At 40.8% G+C, this 26,978-nt stretch overlaps 1 protein-coding gene across 1 annotated transcript in view; it reads right to left on the bottom strand.

Annotated features, from left to right (window-relative positions):
- The window catches only part of ZBTB20 (zinc finger and BTB domain containing 20), a 38,010-nt gene extending 11,355 nt beyond the window's left edge, over window positions 1-26,655 (bottom strand). Inside the window, exons 1-2 of the mRNA XM_056858617.1 lie at window positions 26,562-26,655; window positions 7,950-8,137 (exon numbers count right to left, since the gene is read on the bottom strand). Of these exons, the coding sequence (XP_056714595.1) occupies window positions 7,950-8,137; window positions 26,562-26,626 (253 nt within the window). The 5' untranslated portion in view covers window positions 26,627-26,655. The remainder of the gene's footprint in view (window positions 1-7,949; window positions 8,138-26,561) is intronic.
- Window positions 26,656-26,978: the final 323 nt, after the last annotated feature.

Raw genomic sequence — 26,978 nt, 5'->3', positions numbered from 1 at the left:
AAAATAAGATGGCTGCAATAACTCGTTTTTACTATAAGAAGGGTAACCATTTTGTTCCGGCCGCCTTACAGATTTTCCAAGCCACTGTGATTCCGCAACTTTTGTATGGAATCCCAGTTTGGATCCAGGGTTTTAATAAAGAAGTGGAGCGTCTCAGGGCAGTTTTTTTGAGACGCATCCTTGGCGTCACAAACTCTGTTTGTTATTTCTCTCTGTGCGCTGAGCTGGGACTGCACACGATAGAATCTGGTGCTTGGATCACTACTATCAAATACTGGTTACGCTCTCATTTTCGATCCCCCCCAAGTAGTTTATTGGCAGCTTTACATACTGACTCAACTGTTTCAAGATGGTCTCGGCTTATCTTAAATAGGATCAGATCACTCGGGATTGATCTTGATTCCTTGTCCAATTCCAGTGAATTATATATTTTTAGGTCAATCCAAAAAAGGATATGGGACAGTGATTCCCAAATAATAAAAGCCGGTGCTGAAGGTATCTGCTCCCCTCGTTTTTTAGGCCTTTCTTACAAACTCTATGGCCCAGTATTTTTTTAACTTAACTATACCCTCTCACTGTAGAGCATTTTTGATGGCCAGATTTAATATATTCCCTTCAGCTGTTGTTAGTGGTAGATACAAGGGAATACCACGCGAAGCAAGATATTGTAGGTGTCAATGCAAAGAACCTGACACAATACAACATATTCTCTTGTACTGTCCACTTTTCACACAGCTTCGATGCAGCTTAATTAGCTCCCTTCCTCAATTTACTATTGCAATGACTACTGGAAACATAGCCCATTTATTGGATGACAAAAGCTTTGAAGTTACCACTCAAGTAGCCGAGTTCCTGGCCAAGGTCCTAAAGGAGGGAGAAAGAAGGAGGGGAACCCTCATTTAATTGTTTATTATAATATTTACCGATGAACTGTGTATTTATTCTTTTTAAGATCCATATCTAGCTGCTTTACATGTTTGTTTTGTTACTGTTAATGCCAATAAAGGTTCTGTTTTCTGTTTTCAAAGACAAATGTGTAACTAAAATGCTACAAGTTAGCAAGTATTACAAAAATTAAAGAACATTAATTTGTGTGGCTTTTCAATGGATTTTAATTTTAATTTCTTCCCATGAAAGGATTTCAGTACTGTACTGTTGTTAACAAACCATATCAGTCTCTTTGATTCAAACAAGCATTTCAGATGATTTTCCCTGCTTAAAAAAAAAATACTATTCTTTGTTAAGAGGTTCCTTAATCTAACATCCTTACAATAACATGTGCATCAAACTAAAATACTATTTATTTTGCATGGGTAACTGATTACAAACAACACAGTTGATTTAACTACACTGAAGAAAAACCATTGACATACCTAAAATGCCCTTTTGTGTATACATAAAAATTGCCACTTGGTGGCATCATTTGTTAAGAAAAGAAAGCTCATGCATAGTTACTAGTTAGTTCGAATTAATTTAAGGGAAGAGGTTAACATCCTAGAGTTACCATCTTTTCCACTGGCACAACTCTTGTGCTTTAAAGAGCTGCCCCAAAGACAAGTAACATCATGTCAAGCCATCTGTACTTGTTGAATTTCTGCCCAGTAAGCCAGCCACTAAGGAGGTACAACCATATATAAATAAATGCAAAAATGGCAAAGGTATGGCTGCATTTAGGTGTCACAAGAACTTCAATGGAACTCTGACCAGGCACAAACTCGATAGGTTGATTTGCTCGCCAAATGCCCCTTGAACCTTCTACCGTTCTTCTCCTCAAGCTCCAACCCACTGAGATGTCTAAACGCAGGCACCTTGCATTGTATGTTTACTTCATACAGATCTGGATTATAAACTGGGATAAATTTAGAATCCCATTCTGATGGGATTTTGGGTGCTTTCACACATCAATCCACTTTCAATGCACTTTGCATCTGGATGTTACTGTGTGAAACAGCAAAATCCACTTGCAAACAATCATTAAAGTGCATTGAAAGTGGATTGAAAGTGCATTATTCAGGATGTGTGAAAGCGTACTTTGTATTTTCATCTTAGTATCCTATCGGAAAAAGGACTGTCAGTCAGTGTCTAAGCTGTGCTTGGAACTGTATGGAAACATACATTTCTGTATTTTCCAAGTGTTTTCATTCTGTGCATTTATTTCTAATTAAAATATATACATTTAATTTTAGTTTTTCTATGGGATTCTAAATACATCCACATCTTTCATACTTTAATACACCACTGGTTATAGACCAATGTTGTCTATAGTGTTAATGGTAATTTAAGAATGTTTTTATGTACCAAAAGACATGCCTATACCTCAATCTAGAAACCTTGCTTTTAACTCTGGCTGTAATTCCCAGGGCTTGGCGGTAGCTGAAAGAGCTGTGCTTTCTATAACCCAGGTCAGCATAACATATGAAGGTTAGTTCCAGGATAATTTAAAAAGAGAATTCTTTTTTCTTTTCCAAATATACAGTCACTTTTTTTTGAGTGGCAGAACAGTGTGGGCGGAAAGGAACTCTTTAAGCCTTTCCTTCCTACTAGTTTGCTCACTGAAAAATGTTATCCAAACTGTTTTTACCTATGTTGGGGAAAATATTTGGATACCCATACTTCCCCCCCAGCAACGGTAAAAGTCTTTTGGAGTAATTGTTTCAGCAGGGAAAACAGCAGGGATTGAATGTATGCTGGTTTTCTGTTCTATGAAAGCCCAAACTGGCTCATAAGAAAAACACAAATGGAGTTAATAACAAAAATGTCAATAAAAGGCAATATTTAAAATCTATAAATCCTCAGATGTAATGATCACATGATTTTTCTTGAAAGCCTGTAATGATGCAGCCAGATGTTTTTTGTGCAGGAGGAAGTTCTATGGTTCTGGGGAATTCCTTCGTACAGGGAAGCCATTTGAGGGGACACACACACACACACACACACACACACACACACACACACAAATCTTTTCAAGGCTACCCTCACCTACTTCAAGGCTACCCTTACCTACAACTCTTTAGTGTGAACTTTCTGTATACTTTAAAAACAAACAAATGAGTATGTATTGGATGTTTGTTTTCTGAAAAAAAAACAATGAATGTTTGTCCTCTTCTGCTACTATCCATTACATGGGACAAGATATACCCCAGCTAGTGCTGGACAGTGGCTTGCACAATTACACCAACAGCTCCGATTCTGAAGGTTCACTGATAATTTCATCATTATGAAAGGCTCTACATGAAAAAAGTTCCGCACACAGTTTTCCTAAAAGGCACTATCGTTAATTGTCTTTTCTTTATCTAACATGGTAGACACCGCCTTGCATCTTACCATTAGTAGAGGAGAGATTAGGCACTGTATCCCTGATCTGAGGCAACAGTGTGATACAGAACAAGAGAGGCTTAACTTATTTTATGCAACATTAATAGAAATATAGTCCAAGTCATGAGAAATAATATTTCTACTCTATTCTGCTCGAGTCAGACCTCCTCTGGAATACTCTGGCATCAGTTATGGTATAACACTTTAAGGAAAATCTAGACAATTGGAACATCTTCAGAGGAGGAAAAAAATAACAGTTTGTGATAAAAAGCCGAAGGGACTGTTAATGTTCAGCTTGGACAAGGAAAAACCTGAAGGGGGGCATCCTTCAAATACCTAAAGAGGGAAAATAATTGTTTTCTGCTGCTCCAGAGAGCAAGACTACATATTACAGGAGGGGATATTTCAGCTGAATATCAGGAGATACTTTCAAACAATGAGAGTTATTTAACAATGGAACAAGTTACCTATGGTTGGTGGTAGACTCTCCCTCCCTGGAGGTTTTCAAAGAGAGTCTGGACAGCCATCTGTTAGGGATACTCTAAGCTTTGGACTTCCTGCATTGAGAAGGAGGTTGGAGCAGATGGCATATAAGACTTCTTCTAATTCCATAATTCTATGACTATCCAATCTGGCCTCATATTATAATAAGAATGTAGGTACATATTAGCATTTCAATTCAATTCTTTTCTCCACTATAAAAATGCTTTGCAAATTGTTAATAAATATTGCTTCATTCATATTTTCAGTGCTTTAAAAAAGTCAAAATACCCACTGAGAAAGTACTTTTAAATTTATATAATCATCCTCTTGTGGGCTATCAAGAAATATTAGAACAAGTGCCATACACTAGTATTCTGTATATTCCCATCTGGTCTAGATCTTTCAAAATGGGAATTTGAGACTAGACTTTATGTTTTTGACTTTATAAATCTCTTTGAAAGATGTATGACATCTACCGAAAACATATCTCCATTTGCGATAATAATTAGGTCCCTGTTGGAACCTATAGACAAAATCCCATAACAAAGAGATAATCATATTCCAGGTTTCACAAAACAGATAGAGCACTCTCAGATAAAAACAGCAAGCTGATGAAATGCTCCAGTGGCTCCAAGCTTATAACTGAAGTAATAATTTTATAGACAAGAAGCACTGGAAGAACGTGGACATTTCTCTTTTCAGGGCAAAATTTGGGGATTAGCCTTTATGGTGATGGGTGGACTGCTTCAGTAAAGCTCGCTGTCCTCATAGAAAAAAGTGACTAAAGAGACAAGTCCATCTCTTCCTCCCACAAACCTAACCTTCCTGCTTCTTCTTATCTGAAAACAGGCAACTTCTCACTCAAAAGCAACGTTTTAGAAAAATGGGTGCTTCTTCTGTGATCACAACAAATTTAGAAGAAAATGTAGCTCAAATACAATGATTACTAATTGAATATTACATACTATTTGCACTGTATGTTACACACATGGCATTAATTCTGAAGAGCTTTTAAAAAATCTCGTTTGCATATTACACAGGAATGTTGTCCTCCTGTTATATTTTGTTGAAAAGGCATTAACAATAAATACAATATTTTTCTTTCAGGGAGCTGATTATATCCTGCATCTTTAATAGAGGCTCTATTTACCTCCATAGCATGAAAAACGCCCATTTTCACATATTAAACCTCTAGTAAAGTAACTGGGCATTTTTCTCCAGGCCAGTTGGCAACCCTAGTAGTTATAGATTTGTGGATTCTTTTTAAAGGATACATATCAATTCTATTTGCAATTGTTATTCCAAGGGTGTCAAACGTAAGGGCTGGGGCCCAGATTCGGCCCCTTGAGAGCTATTCTCCGGCCCGTGAGCCAGCCAAGGCAGCCCACCCCCCCACTCTTGATCTAGGCTGGTGAGGCATGGTCTGGCCCGACCAAGTGACATTTATGTCATCTCTGGTCTTCGTAACACCCCTGTCTTTTACCGTAGATAGTATATGAGGCCATGTGATCTTTAGAAATTAAGCTTTCCGTTGTTCCATAGAAATATGACACCATGTAGCTACAGAGCAATCAGGAACACATCCCACACTAGAACCACATTAGTGGTTCTGGAAATCTGAAGAGTGACAGGAGGGATTCGTTCTGGTAAAGCACGTTTACTCCTTGGACTTTGTGTTGCTTTCGTAATTCTCCATTAGCACTGTAAAGAAACCCCCATGTGATATCTCATTTACTAATGAATTTTCCTCTTTGCTGAAAAAAAATAAAGATGGTAGTTTTGTTTTAGTTCCATGCCTGCTCAATCACTAAACGTTTGGTCTCAGAGGACATTAAAGAAAACTATAAATCAATTTTGCCTAGGAGATGGAATTTTTTTTTCTTGGGTATTGCTCTCTAAAGAGGGTACAGGGAAGAAAGCAGGTATATTAGCTAAACTGATTTCTGTAACAATGGCTGTTTTAATTTTTTTGTCCTTTTGCAATTTTTAAGTCAAAAAAGAAACTGATACCTTTATTTTTATTGCAATGACCTGGTTTTCTTTATTGGCCCCCAGAAAGTCTGGTTGGCTTCTGAATCCTTGGAAGTGGGCCTTTCCCTTTTTTCCCCTTGTAAATGTTCATTTTAAAAACAGTTCAGAAGAAGGAAAGTATGACACCCTCAGTCATCAGTCAAAGTGAGAATTATATGTATGCCCAATTTGACTAAGGGCACTCTTGCTAAGATTCAGTATTTTAAATAGATGACTAAATAGTAATACTTTCTTTGCAATCCAGTTTCAGCTGCCTGGTTATTTCAACTTTTGAATAAACTGAAAACAAAAAAAAAACTCTTGCCGTATCAAATGCAAGACAAAGAGTACCTTCCATCCAGTTGTGAGGATACTGGTCTACCTAGTTCAAATCTGAGCTTTAGAGTTCAAGAGAAGTGCACAACTTTTTTTGCGCATCTCCCAGTGTCATGGAGTGATTTAGTTGTTGACTATCCCTGTGGAAAGCAGACCTGCTTTTCAGAGGAGAATCCTACAAATCTGGAGTGGCTCAAATTGGGTTATGGGAAGGAGGAGGGATGTTGTTACTTGGTGCAGGATGGGAGGAGTGAATAAAAGGAGGGAGAGAGCTATTTCCAGGGGAGGAAGACAAAAAGTAAATATTGCTACAAGCAGTATAGAGACAGCTAAAGTACCACCTACTCCCATATACACCAGGCTGACAGCTCAGGTTACCTGCCAAGATTTTCTTATGCGTCCTTCCCACTTTGGATGGCTTCCCAGAGAGAGGACCTTGTCTGTAGAGACTTCAGTTATAGAATGCTGTCATTCAACTGCCTTAACCTGTTCTTCTCAGTTTCAGGCAGTGGTTCAGATTATTCATATTCATCCAAACATTTTAATCAATTGATTATATTGGTTTATTTTATTTGATTCTTTCCCCCGCTCCATCCCTCAACCCAGTAATTGTTTTATAAATTTTAACCCTATTTTAAGCTGGAGTAATTTTATGGTGGTTTAGTTTTCTGCATGCCACTTTATTTTCAGAGTGATAGCAATTGTTGAATTTTATATCATTCAGTATATTTGAATTTTATTGTTGAATTTTATATTTGTCATTCAGTAACTCACCAAGGAACCCTGTGGCACAAAGTGGTAAGCTGCAGTACTGCAGTCAAAGCTCTGCACATGACCTGAGTTCGATCCTGACGGAAGTCGGTTTCAGGTAGCCAGCTCAAGGTTGACGCAGCCTTCCATCCTTCTGAGGTTGGTAAAATGAGAACCCAGTTTGCTGGGGATAAAGTGTAGACGACTGGGGAAGGCAATGGCAAACCACCCCATAAACATAGTCTGCCTAGTAAATGTCGTGATGTGATGTCACCCCATGGGTCAGTAATGACCTGGTGCTTGTTACCTTTACTTAACCCCTCACCACATTAAATGCCTACTGGCTGAGTCTCTAAAGTAAATAGTAAATAAGGGAGACTGTATTGTAACAGAAGGAGATAAATGTAAACAGTGTTGTGCGTGGAAGAAGGAAGACTATGGTTGCAATCCTGTGCTGACTCGCTAAGTCATGATACAACTCTGTTACTGACTAAGCTCTTCATCCCTCCCTCAGCTCTTCTGAAGCCCAGTTTAAGGAGCTGGTTTGGATCAACAATACCACATCAAACTGACTCCTCCCTCATCTCCTGACACAATCAGTAAAAATGAGCAATTCTTACATTTTCTACTTATCCAGCGAGACACATCTATTGCCACTGGATTCTCGCAGCCACAGAACCGGCTTTAAGGTAGTTCAAATATGGCTTATGTAATTTCTACTTTCCTTAATTGTTTTAATTTACACTTCTGTATGTGCATCCACTGTACAATATTTGATCTGAACTTTGAGGGTGAGGAAAGTTATGTATCTCAACAAATAAAGACCATAGCTAGGTACGAGGGAGAATGAACTCATGAAAGTTGTACTTCCTTCAATTCAAGCTATTGTCTGTATGAAGTATTCAGATGTCTGGAAAAGCCCACTAATCGTATCCTGTCCAATAAGAAGAACAAATGACTGAAGAGATTTCACTGATGACAGCATGGGATGACATTGGGAAACCATATTTCAGAGCGCACATCCAGATACACCACAACTGGGCTATTGTACTCACAATCAGGTGACCCTGTGTGCACGCGCAGGTTTGCTGGTGAATGTGATGATTGGATGAGAGCTGGGCTCAGAGATGGGATGGTTTCAAAGTTCAGGCAGGGAAGGCCCGACTTGGTGCTGCATGCACCCGTCTCCGTAATCTCATTCTCCTCAGACTCCTTCTGTTTTTCAGCTGTCTTGGGTTTCTTCCTGAAAAACAAACAAAGAGACCTTTGAAGGGTCTGGCTGCATATGCAGGATTTTTAGAATCTGTTAAAGAAAACTTTCTTTTTTTTTGTCTCAAAGGGAAGAATCTTCTTTGCATACCTTTCATTTTGGAAGAGTGCCATTCCTTGCATTTACACTGATACAGTGGCTATATTAAAATATATGAAACACACACACATACCAATACTCTATTCGCATTCCAATGAGCTTACAGAAGGCCCTGTTCTACTGCTTCAAAGAGTACAAATTCTGTATGGCAGATACTAGAAAAAGTAGGGTTTCCAGGTCTCCCCTCCTGGCCACTGGTGGGGGTAGGGTTGCCAGCTCCAGGTTGGGAAGCTCCTGGAGATTTGGGGGTGGAGCCTGGGGAGGACAGGGACCTCTACGGGGTACAATGCCATAGAGTCCACCCTCCAAAACATCCATTTTCTCCAGGGGAACTGATCTCTGCAGTCTGGAGATGAGCTGTAATTCTGGGGGATCTCCAGATCCCACTTGGAGGCTGGCATAACAAAAGCTAAGAGCCAAACACTGAGATGAACACTAAGTTAAGAGCCATAACCACTGAGATGAAGAAGTCTGAAGGCAAAGCTTGCACACTGTAAAGGCCAATATAGGCAACAACCATTGAGCACTCTTTTACACATGAATAGGTATGGAATAAAGGTTGTCACAATGGCTCCCGTGGGATCGTTCTGAAAGGCTGAAAGATAGTGACCTGTCCAAGTGAGCTTTGTGGCTGAGTGGGGTTTAAAATGAGATTTCCCCCCAGTTCCACTTATTCACTACACCACACTGAGGGGGTTACCGCACTTGTATTCCCAGCAATTTATTAAGAGTTTGAAAACGTTATAAAAAATGCTGTTCGCACTTTGTTTGGCCCCTTTAGCTGTGAAGACGTCTTCCAACCATTTATAAGCCGTGGTATCCAAAAACCCTTTTAAAGCGATGTTTTTTATAACATTTTCAAACTCTTAATACATCGCTGGGAATACAAAGTGCGGTAACCCCCTGACTTTCCTGTTACATCCTTGTAAAACCAGTTTACAGACGCAAATAGATTCTGTTAAGAACTCAGTTCATGAAGTTTAGCCGAATGGTTTCAAGTGGTTAGCCATGTTGGTCTGCAGAAGAAGGGCAACATTCGAACTCAGTAGCACCTTAAATACTGGCAAGTTTTCCAGGGCAGAAGCTTTCGAGAGTCAAAGCTCTAACAAAGGGAGCAAAATGGGACTTTGGACCCAGAGACAGAGACACTTTGAACATGAGGATAAGCAACATAAAACAGAACAAGGTTCTTGTACATTCAATTGTTATTTAGAACACAGAATTTCAGCAGGAGCAGCTTTTCTAACTCCTTGCATAGAAAATTTTCTCTACTAACAGCCGTATTTTCTTTTGGCCTAGTAAATGTGTTGCACGTTGCTGGTGATAAACATGTTAAACAGTAGCTTGTGTTACTTAACAGTACACAGAAATACAGGCTCGAGTTGCATCTTCCGTCTGTGCACCAACACAGCTAAGGCTAGCCCTCCTTATTCCGCACACAGTTGACATGCTTTATGTAACAAAACAGACATCAGAGAGCCTGAACTGTTTCCATGGCAATACATGTACTATGATGCTACAGTCAAGAACAGGGATGAAGAAGGTTATTCTGGTATAGCACAATGTATCCTTGTTCTTCAGAGGCATGTTCTGATGTAACTTAATTCTTGATGCATATATTTGATTCTGGACGCAATCCATTAAAAAACTTTAACTCCACCTCAAATGTTATGGCCAGAGTTTCAAAACCACAGATCACATGATCTATAGGGCTCCCCCCCCCCAAATCTAGGATACAATTCAAATATTTCATTGGGAGCTCTGCCAATTAGTTCAGTGAATTGAAGACTGCTCTGATAATTTCTTTATGGTGCAGTTGTCATAGTCGTTTGCTCTGTGAACTCTATAGCCGAGGCCTGAATCCTATGAAAAAGTTCCACGCGCACTACATAGCCTCTGAAAACTAATGATTTTGTGCATAACAAAGTGCTAGCAGAAGAGGATGCACACTCCATAGCAAAGGCTATCTATCATGCATGGAACTCATTCATGGGATCCAAGCATTGGATCTCTTTTCTAGGAAAGGGATGCAGGAGAACATGAAAGCTCTAGTGTTCCCAAAGTGAACTCTGTATGGGTGGCAAACCAGTATTTGGAACTTACAACTAGCATAACTGTTGAAATAATTGCTGTATCTAGCATTCTTTCTGCAGTAGCATATCTTGGAAGAAAAATATATCATACACATTCAATTAATAAAAACATAAATTTGAAAGTAATGGTTGTTATCCCTATTTCACTGATAAATGTGCCAATGGAATGTAACCCTTCATGCATCTGAAAAAGGGGGCTCTGGCTTATGAGCACTTATAATGCATATGCTTTTCTTTAAGGTACCATAAGATTGTTTTGGCAGCAGCTGACTATCAGTGTCATCCTTAGCCGAGTTACACCCTTCTAAGTCCACTGAAGTCACTGCAGAACAGATATCTTCTGGAATTATTCCACTATTAGACATCTGCATAACAGGTCAAAGAACACAAGCAAAGGTGGGCACTATGGCATCATCCCTTAAGAAAATGCTCTCTGAACCAAGGAGCTACACAAGTCTAAAATTGCTGGTAGGTGAGCGATTCAAAACAGATAAAAGGAAGTATTTCTTCAGACAACACATAGTTAAACTCTGGAACTCCCTGCCCCAGGATGTGGTGATGGCTGCCAACTTGGAAGGCTTTAAGAGGGGAGTGGACATGTTCATGGAGGATAGGGCTATCCATGGCTACTAGTCAAAATGAATACTAGTCATGATGCATACCGATTCTCTACAGTATCAGAGCAGCATATTAGGTGCTGTGGATCACAGGCAGAATGCTGCTGCAGTCGTCTTGTTTGTGGGCTTCCTAGAGGCACCTGGTTGACCACAGTGTGAACAGACTGCTGGACTTGATGGGCCTTGATCTGATCCAGCATGGCTTTTCTTATGTTCTTATGCTGCCTTGAGTCCCAAGAAGATAAAGTGGGATATAAATGCTTTATTGTCATTATATTCTGAGAACAAACAGACAAATCTTAGTTTGGGGAAAGTAGTCTGTGAACATTCAGTATTTCAGTTTTTGGCTAGGGACAGGGAGATATGCAGGTTTACAAACACGTCTCCAGACAAACTAAATACAAGTTAGACTCTGATGAATTGGCAATTGCATTTTGAGTGGACACTCCTTTTTTCCAAGCTCGGTGAATTTCATGCAAAACGTAAACCCCTGGGCAAATGCTAACTCTAAATTGCAACTACTAAGACTTTAAAAGAAAACCCCATAATGAATTCCTGTGCAGCTAAGTAGAACTACTAAATGCAAGCATACAGAAAGAATAACGAGCAGAAAAAGTCCACAGGAAAAAGAATGTTTTTCATGACAAATACCACAGTATTTCACACATGTAAAAATCATATCACTTTCTCCTTTGTGTTTATATATTATCACAAATACTATAAGTACAAAGAGCCGACACAAGTATTAATGGGTTTCCTAGAAATCTCATTAAAATTACAATTGACTCATCTGGTTTATCAAACAGAATGACTAAAGTATAGCAGTTTTCCAAAAATTCAGAATTATAATTTGAGTGCAGAGAAATGCATTTTCCCACTAAGGGTCTACCAGCACAGATAATGTCAATTGTGTAAATTTGTAAAAATGTGTAAAAAAACCCCCCAAAATATGTTAACAACTATGTATTTTCTGCATGGTGTCAAATTTTGCCAAAAAATGGTTCCTTGTACAACTACAACTGTTGCTCAGGATTTGTGTCAGCTGTGCCAGGGTCTTACAGTGCAATCCTAACAGCGACACCCTTCTAGGTCAATTGAACTCAGTGGGCTTAGAGGGGTTTAACTCTGCTATTATCTCTGTTACATTTTATATACTTCCTCCTAGGAGCTCAGTGAAGTGTCTATGGCTCTCTCCTACTCCATTTTATCCTCACAACATTCCCGTGTAGTAGGTTAGTCTGTAAGAGAGTGACTCACCCAAAGTCACCCAGTCAGGTTAACAGCTACGTGAACATTTCAACTCCACCCCTCAGTCTTAGCGTGACATGCTTTCCACTGCCTTGAGAAAGACAGTTTTAAAATGTCATAAATATCGTCTGATGCCCATGAAATCAGTTTTGAGTATGATAAAGGTTCTTGAGTACTAGAATGCTCTTGCCGTGAAATATCAAGAATTTTTATCTTTTTCTTCCACAGTAAGGCCATTTCTCTTTGCATTATGTGGGGATTTGGTCAAAGTACTATTGGCTGTGGATAATAGTTCATGCTACTTAAGTGAATTCAGAAGTAAGCTTGAAGGAGGGCGAGCAATGTTTGGAAAGCTGAAAAAGTGTGGAGAAGAACAGGTTGGGTAGAGTTTTAAACAAGAAAGATACTAACTCGGCTAACACCAGTGTTCAAATTGATGAAATGAAGCAAAATGTGTTTTTGTAACAGCAGAGTAAACAAGGCAGCAAAAACAGAGTAAAGGACAGGTCAGGTAACATTTATAAATGGGCCTGAGTCGAAATTGACCAGATTAATTGGATGTTTTCTTCCAGTAGTAGATGGTTTGATCAATCAGATCAGGAACTATGCTTCTAATACTGATTTTAATGGATTCTGACAGATGTAACTCTACTAAGGATTGCACTGTGTGACAGGCATTTATGTCAAAATGCAGGAAAAAAATTTAGTTTTGACAAAAGATGATAGGACAGGGACTGCCAATCAGATCTTTGACTTGTATGTATAGTTCTAAAATACCTTCCATGTTTTTGGTTTTTTACTGAGTGCAGTCCTATGCATGTTTATTCAAAAATACATCCCACTGACTTCAGTGGGATTCGGTGGTGGAATGCACTGTCGAGTTGCAGCCGACTTATGGCCACCCATTCAAGTACTAACTAGGGCCAAACCTGCTTAGCTTCTGAGATCTGGTCAGATTGGGCTAGCTTGGGCCATCTAGGTCAGGGCAACGCAATCTACCCACAAAGCAATTATGTATGGAATTATGGCCACAACTACCAAAAGTCCAAATACAGGGAAATCTAGAATAGTTTCAGCAGAAAAAAACTCCAAAGAGTGCAAAGAGAAATAGCAAAACAATTTATGTAAAAAGCAGTCTTATTTCCTGTAGTTCTTCCCAAAAGTTTTCTCTCTCACAAAAACTTCGGGACAAAATGTACTGTAAAGAAATGTGAAATAGAAAAATATGCAGGAAATCACCTTATCACACAATAGAAAGCAAAGCCACTTTGCTATTAATCAAGAACATTGTATCTGGTTATATAAAGGAATTATATAAGCCTGGTATGTTTGAGAGCACAGCATGTGAAAGTTCTTGTGAAACATTGGCTGCTGCCAGTAATATCAGGTAGACTCCAGAGGGCAGCAGAGGACCAGCAGAGGACCAGAAGGCTCCAGGATACATTATAAACAGAGAAAACTTTCATTAGAATCTCCCTCCAGGTCATCGTGCCAGAGGTTAGTCTGCAAAGCTTCCTTAGTGTTAAAATTATACAGACCAATGAAGCTTCTGCTCAGCCAGAAAATGAAGGTTCAAGTGAAATAAATTGGAGGAACAAAGGGAAAAAAGTAGATCTCTCTCTCTCTATATATATATCTCCCCAGCTTCCCTGTTTGTTCCTTCTAAATTCACAGCAAAGGAAAAGGGATGGGGTAAAACATTTAAGACAAATAAACATGTTGCATCACTAAATCAAAAGCAAATGTAGCATTTGTGCCAGTGGGCTGTGGAGCCAAACACTGAGTTTTCTTGCGCCAAATCAATTGTGGAATGGCCGCAATCATCGTCTTAGTTTGATCACCTCTAATGGGAACCTCCATAGGTGACCTTGCTCAGGTTTTTGCTTTCAAAAAAGCTGCTTCAGAAGGTCTGTATACTGAAGTGAAGCTGAGATACAATCCGTCTGTAATACTGAAAAAAACACCATGTGATCATACTTATTTTAGTTTATCAGCGGTGTTATTCTCCACTTTCAGAGTTCTAACTTAATGGGCAATATGTATTATCTGGAAAGGAAAATGTTGTTCTAAAAGTGAAATGTAAAGATAAATGCCTGTTTTTGTCATCAAAGAATGCCAGAGGCCAGGTTCAGAATCAGATATACAATGTACAAGAACACTTCAGAATTAGGTCTGACCTGCAAGGATCAATGTAAGAGCTCCCCTAACTTTCTAAATACTTGCTTAACTTTATGGCATAGATAAAGCCCAGCCATAGATAAATTAGGTTTCGAATTGCTTTAGAACGTAATTGCTGTGAATCCTAAAGATATCACTTTTATATTGCCTCTCTGAGCTACCATTACCATAAATGCCGTCCTAAGCAGGTCCAGCCAAAACGCTACTCAGGACCACAAAAGAGTTCTTAGGAATGCATTGCTTAATGACTAACCTCATCTATTGTTGCACTGTCTTTCATGGATATGGCTGATATTATTACAAAGGCTTGCTTTTTACCAGGAACCACATTGAAACCAATCCCTGCCCATCTGAAACTTGATGGGGTACAGTCCTATGTGAGTCTGCTCCTTGTTATATTTAAGACTTGATCTGAACAGTCAGGAGAAATATTTCACACCTCATTCCTTACATGGTACTGTTTCAGAATGCAGGAGACCAATCACATATTGAGTGCTATTCCATTTAGAAAATGTCTTAGACATAGAAACCTACCACATCAGGTAGAGGAACAGGAAAAACCAAACATAGGATAATTTCCCTTAACGACTAGTTTTCCACAGTAAAGGGAGTTTTTGAAATGGGAACATTTCCCTCTACTGGATTCTGAAATGCTCCAGTCTCACTTCCCCCCCCCCTGAACACGAAGACTGGACTCTCTGATGTGGCCCCAAAAAGAAACCAAAACGAACAGCAGTGCATATTGCTTTAGTCCACATCGATCTCATCTCACACTGTTCCTATCATTATATTCTCTCCAGAAATACTTCATAATCACAACATTTTCAATATGCACTTGTCTCATTTATTTCAGAAGGTTAATATGATGAGGCTTCTAAGCAAAGGGTTTTGTTTAATATAATCAGTTTTGTTGGTTTCAGTCCCAGATGCTGACTACTGGCTGCAGTGGGACAGTCATCCACTGTTTCTGCTACAACAGAGTCTGATTTGTTACCTGGAATACACAAAAGGCTTCTAGAAGCTTAGGAGACGCATCTCCTCTGTGTTAATGGTCCTTTGCTCCACGCTCTTGACCTCAGTTCTGTCTCATTTCAAAATCTGTTCTCTTGGCCCCTTTCTTGATCATGGTATCTTCCCGTGCGCGCATGGTTTTGAAAGCTTTCTTACCAAGATCTGGTTTGTTATCTTTTGACCATCATCCACTGATACTTTCTTTAATCCCCTATGAACTATAAAACCATAAAACTTAAATAAGACCTGTGTCTAAAAGCACCTCCCTTTGATGCTTCTCTGCAGCCTCTAAAAAAAAAGTAACAAAATAAGCACATTGAGGGTCAGAGTCCTCTAAGAGGAATCAGCTGATAATTAGATTTTTGAATGTGACTGACACCCATTCCTGAGCTCTTGGCCCAAAACAGCTCAGAAGGAGTACAAGTGCCCGCGCTGGCATCTGGGCTGCTCGTGCCGGCGGCCTGGGCCACTTGCACCGTGGCGAGAGGCAGGGCTGCTGCCGTTGGGCCACTGGCGTTGGGCCGCTCACTCCGGCCTTCATGCACTGCTGTGGCAGCACAGCCCAGGCACACCAGCTTAGCCTCCTGCTGGCGTCCCACCAGTGCAAAGCCCCACCGGCATCCCGGGGAGTGTTCCCAGGGTGTGCCGGGGGGTGTAGCTGTGATACCTGGTGCAGAACTTCTCTTTGCTCATTGTAAGCATGGGTACAACTCCTGCTTTTCTACTGCAGCAAATATTCCAGACCTTTTTGTTGTATTATATCGAGGAATCATTCTCACTTTTTCTCCCCCTTTTTGAGCTGAAGCGTTTTTTGTGCATAAATTGGGTATAGCTTACAAACCGGGAGAACAGCTAGTTATTAAGTTTATTTTACACTACTTTTATTCCAGTGCTATAGATAAGGTCTAGTCAATAGCTTGGGAGCAGGGCAACAAAACCACTTTAGTCTAAAAAGTGCTCTGGCAACTAGATAGATCAAATGGTGTTGATATACTTAGCATGGGCAAGACCATATTTGGAGTGCGACCTTCAATTCAGTGCAACACTTTTCAAGAAAGATACTGAAAGAAGAACAATCACAGGAGAACTACAATGATGATTAAAGACCTGTGTGTGTGTGTAAAGTGCCGTCAAGTCGCAGCTGACTTATGGCGACCCCTTTTGGGGTTTTCATGGCAAGAGACTAACAGAGGTGGTTTGCCACTGCCTTCCTCTGCACAGCAACCCTGGACTTCCTTGGTGGTCTCCCATCCAAATACTAACCAGGGCTGACTCTACTTAGCTTCTGAGATCTGACAAGATCAGGCTAGCCTGGGCCATCCAGGTCAGGGGATTAAAGACCTAGAAGGTGTCATAAGATGAAACAATAAAATCACAGGTTTTATCCATACTTGGCTATTTTTTGTTTTTCTTGACAAGTCTATTATTTTATGGATAGCTAACTCTTAGCCCTGACCTGGATGGCCCAGGCTAGCCTGATCTCATCAGATCTCAGAAGCTAAGCAGGGTCAGCCTTGGTTAGTATTTGGATGGGAGACGACCCAGGAATACCAGGGTTGCTATGCAGAGAAAGGCACTGGCAAACCACCTCTGTTAGTCTCTTGCCTTGAAAACTCCATAAAGGGGTCGCCATAAGTCGGCTGCGACTTGGTGGCACTTTACACACACAACTCTTCGGCCATTTATGCTTGGATATTAGCTGCGCAATCCCCGCGGAACTGCCCCGGGTCTTCTTTCAAGTTATTCATGATTTTTCCATCATTCAGGGGTGACCCCGCGGCCACCCCGCACTTGCCCCGTGGTTTCAGGAACCTCTTTTATCATGAATTTAAAGTCTGCCTCGATTCCGAAGTGAAGTTAATCAAGGAAATTTGTGTGAATAGTCTCAACTTCATGTTTTCTCTCCCCCCACCCATTGTCGCTTGTCCTGCCCTCATCCAAGCCCTCCCAGAGAAGCCATTTTTGTAAGGAGTATAAAGATCTCGGGAAGGGAGTCAGCTTCCCCTTCCCCAGGCATCCTCTCTAGTTAGTTTCAGCAGTGAGTTAACATCTCCGGGAATGGAGATATCAAATGAAAGAATCTCGCTGCTGGGCTAGCGGGAGAATGTTGACATATGGGCAGGCTGCTGGGCTGGTGAGGAAGAGGTGGCCATGAAGCAGGAAGTCTCCAACGGTGATCCACAGCATTTTTGTTTTACGGTGCTGTTTTTAGTGATGCAATGCTTAATTTATTAATATTTTAGCGTTTTATTGTTATAACATTAAACAGCATCATAAAACAAAACAAAAAAAGCTGTGGGTCGCCAACAGAGTCTTCCGACCCCATGGCTGCCATCGCTGCCTATTTTCCCCATCTTATAAGTGTCCTCTCTCTTGTCCAGAGGCTGACAGGGGGCACTGGACAACTGCCGCCGCACCTTGCGACCTGCCAGCTGTCGGCGACCCTTGGCAGCCAATTAAAAAGAATAGCATATACAGGGGGGAGGGACTCTGATGGTCCGCATTTTCACTGGTTTCTTCATTGATGTGATTTACTCCTGCTAGACGCAGAAAACCGTGTGTCTGCAGAGCGGCAAACCCTTCAAAGCATAAATGGCCTTTCTGTAGAGGCTTACAGATTTATTAGAAATATTGGTGCTCTGTTCTGTTCCCTTCATATATTGAGTATACATTATATAATGAAAAATAATATGTCAGCAGTGGAACATATGGTGTAATTAAGCTAAGAAATCTTCTTTCTTTGCAGATATATATACATATTATATTTTTAAAAAGATGTATGTGTCAAGAATAAGAGATGCTTCTTTAGGGCATGCTATTAGGGTAAACAACTTGTAAGTTTCCATCTGATGCTATGGTTCAAAACTGCAAAAAGAACATGATTTTATCCTACTTATATTTATACATGTCAGACATGAGGAAAAAACCTAAATCTTGCTCATCTTGCCCATTCCCAAGGGCCAGTACAGGATGGATTTGTATTTATTAAACTGGAAATATCTGAAACTTGACTGAAGAAATTGTAGCACTAAAGCTGCTACGCACTTCTTCTGAGAGAGAAATCAGCCACAAATGTTAGGCATTCCCCCCCTTCCCAGATATTTCTCACACATACTATTTTGTTCCTATTTATGCCAGTTATACTACTTTACAGTGACTTCATACCCACTGATAGATATACACTTCAAATTATCAGTAGACTCTATGTTCATACATCTGTTAATCATCACTCAACTAAACAGTATATATTTAGTTCTTTGAAATATTCTTGGTTAAAACAATCTGTTGAGTTTTCCTCAGTTGCTGTTGCTCTTCTTGTAAAACTCCCTAAACTGTCAATAGCTTTCAGTTAAAAAGGGTGCCTTCTATTTTTATTCTTTTAAAATATACAAACCATGTCCTATTACAATGAACCATGTTTTTACAACAGAGTGTGGTTTTTTGTTTGCATACGATTTAGAGTAAAAACGGAAGACGTTTCTGGACACTGTGTTATGAAAGTCATAGGAAACGCACAATGGTAAATAGTACATTTCTGCCAATGGAAGGGGGAATATATTTTCATGTTTCCCCCATTCTTTTGCAGACCTCCGATTTACTCCCTGAGGTTATTCCTGGGGATCCCTTGTTCCTATGCGTTTTAGCTGATGGAAATGCCTTCCAGTAGCAAAGATTTACAGTGGGATCCAAGCTGATTATTTTAATAAAAGTTCTATTTTTACCTTGATAATTCCCTACCTATACTGTATTGTCTTTTTCATTTCTTTTGACCAGTGCTATGTATTAGTAAGTTTCCAGTGGTCAGGGAGTAGAACTTCTCCCATTGTTGTTCCTTACTGCTCCCTCACTTTGGGAGGGGCTGTGGTTCAACAGTAGATCATCTGCTTGTCCTGAACAAGGGTCTTTGTTCAATCCCCAGTATCTCCAGTAAAAAAGAGAAGATTTCAAAAAAGGTTTGAAAGTTCTCTACTAAAAACCCCAGGGAACTGCTGCCAGTCAGAGCAGGCAATGCTGGCCTTGATAAATCAACTTGAGCTGATTCTGTATAATGCAGTTTCATGATAGCCCAGGGAGAATAAATTATATAAAACAAGCAAATATAAGCAAACCGCATAGTAACCGCATGGGAGAGCCAGCATAGTGTAGTGGTTAAGAGCGATGGTTTGGAGCAGTGGACTCTGATCTGGAGAACCGGGGGTTGATTCCCCACTCCTCCACATGAGCGGTGGACGCTAATCTGGTGAACTGGATTTGTTTCCCCACTCCTACACATGAAGCCTGCTGGGTGACCTTGGGCTAGTCACATTTTCTCCGCCCCACCTACCTCACAGGGTGTCTGTTGTGGGGAAGGGAAGGGAAGGTGACTGTAAGCCGGTTTGATTTTTCCTTAAATGGTAGAGAAAGTTGGCATATAAAAAGCAACTTTTCTTCTTCTTCCATAATTTGGCTTTTATTGGAATAGAATTTAAATTATTTGGGTACAAAAACTGAGTTTTTAGTGTACAGTAAAAACAGAGTTTCACTTACCTGTAGGGATGTTGATTCGGTTCGGCCCGAACTGAAAAACAGCTGAATTTCCCGTGATTCGGTGGTTTTTAGTTCGGGACGAACCAAACTCAAAAATGGCGGGCAACCGGGGAGCTGAATTCAGCGAGTGCGGGAGTTCACGAATAAATCCGGCCAATTCGGGGCATCAGTAAGCAGCATAACCGTCAGTAAGCAGCATTCTCCTTCCCCGGCCAATCGGTGACCAAGCTGGGTCTTCTTCTGGCCAGTCAGGATTGAGTACTGGAGGAATCAGCTGATGTGCGGCCCGGCCGGGGAGAGAGAGGGAGAGGGAATTCCTCGTGTGTGTGTGTGTGTGTGGGTGCTTGTGCACATTCGCTCCTTTCTGTGGCTGCAGGGGGCGTATTTTTTGGGCTACAGACCCCAAACTTTCAGCAGAGATTCAGACAAGCCTTCTTAAGAGACCACCCAAGTTTTGTAAACATTGGGTCAGGGGGTCCCGATTTATGGGCTCCCCCTTTTTTCTTTCCATGGCTGCAGGGGGGGCATTTTTGGGGGTACAGACCCCAAACTTTCAGTGGAGCTTCAGATGAGCCTTCTTAAGATACCCCCCAAGGTTTGTAAACATTGGGTGAGGGGATCTCGAGATATGGGCTCCACCCCTTTTCCCTCCCCCCTTTTCCATTTCCGTGGCTGCAGGGGGCGCTTTTTTGGGGATACAGCCCCCAAACTTTCAGCATAGCTTCAGACGATCCTTCTTAAGATACCACCCAAGTTTTGTAAAGATGGGTTCAGTGGGGGCAGAAATATCGGCTCCCCCCTTTTCTCTTTCCGTGGCTGCAGGGGGAGCATTTTTGGGGGTGCAGATCCCAAACTTTGAGCGGAGCTTCAGACAAACCTTCTTAAGAGACCACCCAAGCTTTGTAAACATTGGGTCAGGGGGTCCCGAGATATGGGCTTTCCCCTTTCCCCTATTGGGATGAATGGATCACCCTGTATGTATCTCCAGAGCAAAACGTCCCGTGCCTAAATGGAATGTCTTGGATTACCCAGTCCTCCCCAGCCCCTCCTGATGGAACAGAAGACAGCCACAGTAAGACCCCTTTGGGGGCTTTAATGTATAATTTTTCTCCTGTGTGTGTGTGTGTGTGGGGAAAGCAGAGTCTGTGTGTGGGGGGGGAGGGAGCAGTTTCTGTGGGTGGGGGGAGAGCCAAAGGGGGCTTTAGCCCGTTCTGCCTGGGGGTGTGTGTGCCCTCTTGAGTCTCTCTCTCCCTGGTTTGAGTGGGGGGGCTTCAGTTGGGTATCCTCAGGTTTTCCCTCATTCATAAGATTGGTTAGGTCTATTTTGATCCTTGCTCAAAACTGATTTTCAAATGGTGACTTAAAGAATGCATTTGCCTGGTCCCGAGTCCGATGCAAAAGGGGAAATTCCACACCTCCTGCTCCTTATGCATAGCTAGCTGCCTCTGTCCCTTTCCATGCTTTGCACAGTTGCAAAGGTGTTGCTTTACTTGTTTGTGTTGCTTTGCAGCTGGGTTGCTTTGCAAACTTCTCAGCTGTTTGTCGGGGCTGGGAGCTTTGTGCGTGGGCGGCAAGCTCTGCTCAGAGATGCACATTAAGGGTGGGGGGGGACCCCTTTCTGCAGCGGGATGCATGGCGTGAAGAGCCACAGCTGCGGCCATCTTGCAATAAAGTTTGCCGGACGAACAACGACCGACGAGGGCTTCTTAGAAGGGCCACCCCGCTTAGATTTTTTTGTTGGGGGCCCCGGTTCGGATTGCGGCTTACCGGTCGAAGGACCAGGCTCAGCAGATTGACCTCGTGGGCGAAGAGACTCCTTATAAAGATGAGAGAGCAGGCAAGTCGACCAAACCCTCAAGGCCTTGTTGGTGAGTTTGGAACAACTTTTACAAGTTGCAGGAATGTGGCCTTCTCCCAAACAAAGGAGGCATTCAAGGTGAGGATCATTCTTCGCCATCTTGGTACCACAGGAGGTACATTTCTTGAAAAGTGGAGCTTTCTTGGACTCCATGGCTAGAGACAAAGCTAACACGTTCTCTCTCTGTGGCGGCAGAAAGAGAACTGGAAGGAAGAGTGCTCCCTCCCCCTTGGGTCATGTGACCGAGGGGCGGGAAGATTGCATGCCCCAAGGGGAGGGGGAGCACTCTCTTAGATTTTGCTAGAAGCTGACAAATCTTATCCGTGGATGGCCTGCGCCTGCGCAGTACCCCAATGTGGGACTGCATAGAAGCCACGCAGATGAAATATAATTCATAGGACATCTCTCCTCAGTTATTATGAACATGCAAGGTTACCTTTCTCTACATAAATACCTATGCACACTAAGAGAACAGCCAACACTAGTTTCTCACAGACATGCAACATAGATGCCCGTTTTGTTCTCTCTCTGTGTGTAAAGTGCCGTCAAGTCGCAGCAGACTTATGGCGACCCCTTATGGGGTTTTCAAGGCAAGAGATGAACAGAGGTGGTTTGCCAGTGCCTTCCTCTGCATATCAGCCCTGGTATTCCTTGGTGGTCCCCCATCCAAATACTAACCAGGGCTGACCCTGCTTAGCTTCCAAGATCTGACGAGATCAGACTATATCATGCTGCCTTCAGTCCCCATTTTGTTCTACTTTACACATAATGAGAAACCATGGTTTATTGTTATTGGAATGAGCCTGGAGCATTCTTTTTTTGAAAAATTCTTAGGATTATGTACTTCCTTGCCCTTCCCCCCCTTGTGCACTGGTAGAATATGGCAAGTTATAACTTATTTTGTATGAAATACAAACCATTACTTGATCTCTGCCATTTGAACCAGGATTAAACCCATTGCGGAATCCACGTTTGAAGGGAGAGAACAAACTGCAGTTTGTGATTCACAGCAAACAACAAAAAACTGTTAACAATTTTCTAACTGTATGGCAAGAGGAAGGGGGAAGCATGCCCTGCTTGTACCCATAACAGCAAGCCGCTGTTTCCCTTTGCATGAGAATCTTGGCAAAGACTTGGGCTTGAATCCTATGGTCCTCTTGCACTTCTCTCCACCCAGCTACTACAGAGGCTTTCCTCTACTGTGGTACTGACTTCCTCTCCTGCTAGCACTTCCATGTATGCAAGATCAATGTTTTTCAAGGAGCCCTTATATACACAAGTGCTAACAGCAGACAAAGCAAGTGTCACGGCAGAGAAGAGCCTCTGCAGCAGCCGGAGAGAACCGTGAGGGGAACGATGTCATGGGATCCAAGCCCTGATTCTGAACAGGGATCAGTGTCTTCTGATTGCCGTAAATGCTGGATTCACAACTAAATTGTAGGTGGAGAAATTATTTTACAATTCTGGATTCTTCTCAGCTATAGTCTGACTCTGAACCTCAACTAAGAAGAAATTAGAGTGCAAGTCAAGCTAAGTGTTTCTGCTCCTTGTTAATATACATTCTCAAACATTATCTTAAAACATAACCTTTCCTAAAAAAGTACAAAGACCATTTTAACTGCAAAGTTCCCTACAGATGAGCAAATACTAATACAAAGAAGCCACAAACTTAACAAGACCAAACTGTTATCCATGGCAACCTGACCTAACAAATCTAAAGACGAAGCTTGAACAAGCACTAAAGACGAGTTCAGGGAACCTTACAGCTGCAGTGGAAACTAAAATCTTTTGATGGCAGTAGAAAAACCAAGAGAAGCTAACAGGACAGTCAAAGGGTAGCGTCCACCACTGTACATTAAAGCACCAATTTTGAAGCAGTAGCCTATCTAAATCCTTGGATGAATGTGTCAGATATGTGATATCTATCTATGTGTCAGATATGACCCAGTCAGAAAAATGCTAGAACTGTATTTATTCAACAAAAATGCTTCAGAGTTACATTCTTTTTTGACTGAAATACTATTCAGATGTTCATTCATTCTAAAGCTTCCTGCTAGATTTCCTTGTATAGATTTTTTTTTCACTTGGGCACTGGATATCAATAAATGAAAGGTAGTACTACAAGTAATTTGATATGATATATTTTACTTTCTGTTGGATTATAAAAAGAGCCTGCCCTTATAGTCTGTTTATAGCATACAACTGTCCCACAAGTAAATATCCCTGTGGGGGATGCTGCTTTTGGTTAAATTTTTAACCTTTTTAGTCATTGCAAGTGGGAATCTTTAGTCATTGCACATGGGAATTTCCTTGAAAGCAATGAAAGGTTTTCTAACCATTTCTTCAGTTATGTGCCAGTCCTGCAAGATGCTGTTTTTAATGAAAGATAGATAGATAGATAGATAGATAGATAGATAGATAGATAGATAGATAGATAGATAGATAGATAGATAAATAGATAGATAGATAGAAAGAGAGAGAGGGGGGGGGAGGGAGGGAGGTTAGATGGAGATAGTCAGGGAAGGCAACATGGTATAGCCCGATCTTCTCAGATCCTGGAAGCTAAGCTAGGTCAGTACTTGGAAGGGAGACCACCAAGAAAGACTCTGCAGAGGAAGGCAATGGCAAACCACCTCTGCTTAATCACTTGCCTCAAAAGCCCCTTGCTGGGGTCACCATAAGTTGGCTGAGACTTGACAGCACTTTATACACACAGAGAGAAATCTGTATAGATATATCTTAAAGTCCTTTTCTATTTTGGAAACATTTTGAAGAAATTTATGTATGGGGGACCAGTTTTTTTTAAAAAAAATCTAAGCTAATATCCATAAAGGATTCTGATTTATTCTCGTATGCTTAGAATGCCAATGGCTATCATTCAGATAAGCATTTCTATATGTTGGCTTCTAATAGATGGTAGTTATGGTGACCTTTTCATTTCACTAATTTGGCAAAATAGTCTTTTTGTATCATGATCAAATTTCATATCAAATTGCACACTTGAGTGTCTTGCATTTAAAATACACAGAAAAATTCTTTAATAGTATGAGGCTAGTTCGATTGTGATTGTTTTGGATGTTATCTAGAATTACAATTCATTTTAAAATATCGATATGGCTATCTTCATATGAGATTTCTGACATTCTGATTAATGAAGATTTTAATAGCATATCTTGATATTTACATGCAGTGTTATATATACATCATTATATAAGGCCTGCTTGAACAATATTATAATTGTATTGATAAGGCTTTATTCTATAGATTCTGCTATTGAGGAACAACACCAGCTCAAAAAATGTGTGTGTGTGTGTGTGTGTGTGTGTGTGTGTGTGTGTAAAATGCCGTCAAGTCGCAGCTGACTTATGGTGACCCCTTATGGGGTTTTCAAAGCAAGAGACTAACAGAGGTGGTTTGCCAGTGCCTTCCTCTGTATAGCAACCCTGGACTTCCTTGGTGGTCTCCCATCCAAATACTAACCAGGGCTGACCCTGCTTAGCTTCTGAGATCTGACATAGGGCACTTAATTCTGCAACAAACAGTTGACAATATCTTTGGATTTTTTCTTTGTCAACTATGTCACATCTTTAAACTAATGTTGCAGAAATTTCTGTAGCATTTTGATTTGAAAGGCGTTAAATACATTATTTGGGGCTTTAAAAAAGATGACCAAGGGGAGACATCATTCAGGTTCATAAAAGGAACAATGTGAAGGGAGTGAACGTTTTCTTCCAGAACTTCACTAACAAGGATTACACAATGAAACTGATGAGCAGTTGATTCTGGACAACAAAAGAAAATACTTCTGCACAAGATGCGTAAATCATTAATGGAACTCAATGTCATCTTAAATGTCTTTCAAAGGAAACTAGACCAACTCATGGAGGATAGATTTATCAACAGCTGACAGCAGTGATCACTAAATGGAACCTCCATCTTCAGAGGCTGCAATACCTTTGAATGTCAGTTACTAGGCTTTAGTTCATGTCCTGTTTGCGGACTTCCTGGAGTAATCTGCACTGGTGATCACTAGCTTTGATAGACTTTGGCCTTACTGACAAATACGTGTCTTGTTATTAACCATAATAAACAAATAAACAAATAAATAAATGACTTTGAATTTGGCCACAACTGAACTTTTAGCCTGACTTTCAAATTGACAAAATAAACATAATAAGTTCTAGAAATGTAGCCACATCAATCTGTTGAGCCAGTGTGATATAAAGAACTGGGTTTAGATCCCATTTCAGGCCATGAAGTTCATTGGGTAAACTTGGGCCAGCCATTTTCCTTCAACATTATCTACCTGACAGTATTGTTATGAAGGCAAAATATGGGGAGGGGTACTTTGTATGCCACCTTTGAGTTCTTCAGAAGAAGGGAAGGATGAAAACAGATAGATGTTGTAGCAACAATAAAGAGTCTTGTTGTGCCATCAATACCAACACATCTATAACGGCATGAGCTTTTGTAGTACTTATGTTACTACAGGATTCTTTGTTGTTTTCATTTATGCCAAATGCTTAGTTTACTGTTTTTAACCACTTAAAACCTCACCCAAATTGTAACCTGGAATGATACTGTTCCATAAAAGGCAGCGAAACTAGAAGATGCAACTGAAGTTTCCCTGCAATCTTTTCCTAAACATTTTTTCAGCTTGGTTTCCCCCGCCTGCTAAATAGGAGGAAGTATATATTTAGCTTGCTGAGGTTAGACTTCATTTTATTGCCAAAAATATTTTTACTTAAGTTACATCATTTACTTACAGTAGTTTCTGAATGATATCACTCTTCAGGTAAATCACTCCAAGCTTTGGATCTAGTGCAGACATTCATTGGGGCAGAGAATGGAGAGACCTTGTGCCTGTGCTGGAAAGAAAGAAAAGGAACCTTGAAGGAGCTGTTCATAAACGATCTGGAGATTATTCTATATGGTGAAATCCTATACTATGACTATGAAGAGTGCCTAAAGCGACCTATTCAAACCGGGGTGGCCAATCAACTGGATGACAGATGAGAATCAAAACAGGATTTTCATATGTGACAGTTCTCACATATATTTGGATAGGATCAAAAATTTCCTTTCATTTCATTTATTCGATTTATAGGCCAATCTTTCCTGGCCTGTGACCAACCAGAAAAGAGACCTTGGGGGGTCATATCACAAAAATTGTCAGCTCAGAG

The sequence above is a fragment of the Euleptes europaea genome, chromosome 12 (genome assembly GCF_029931775.1).
Source record: "Euleptes europaea isolate rEulEur1 chromosome 12, rEulEur1.hap1, whole genome shotgun sequence".
NCBI classification, from domain to species: domain Eukaryota; kingdom Metazoa; phylum Chordata; class Lepidosauria; order Squamata; family Sphaerodactylidae; genus Euleptes; species Euleptes europaea.
The sequence above is the reverse complement of the archived record's forward strand: the minus strand, read 5'-3'. Positions and strand labels throughout refer to the sequence as shown.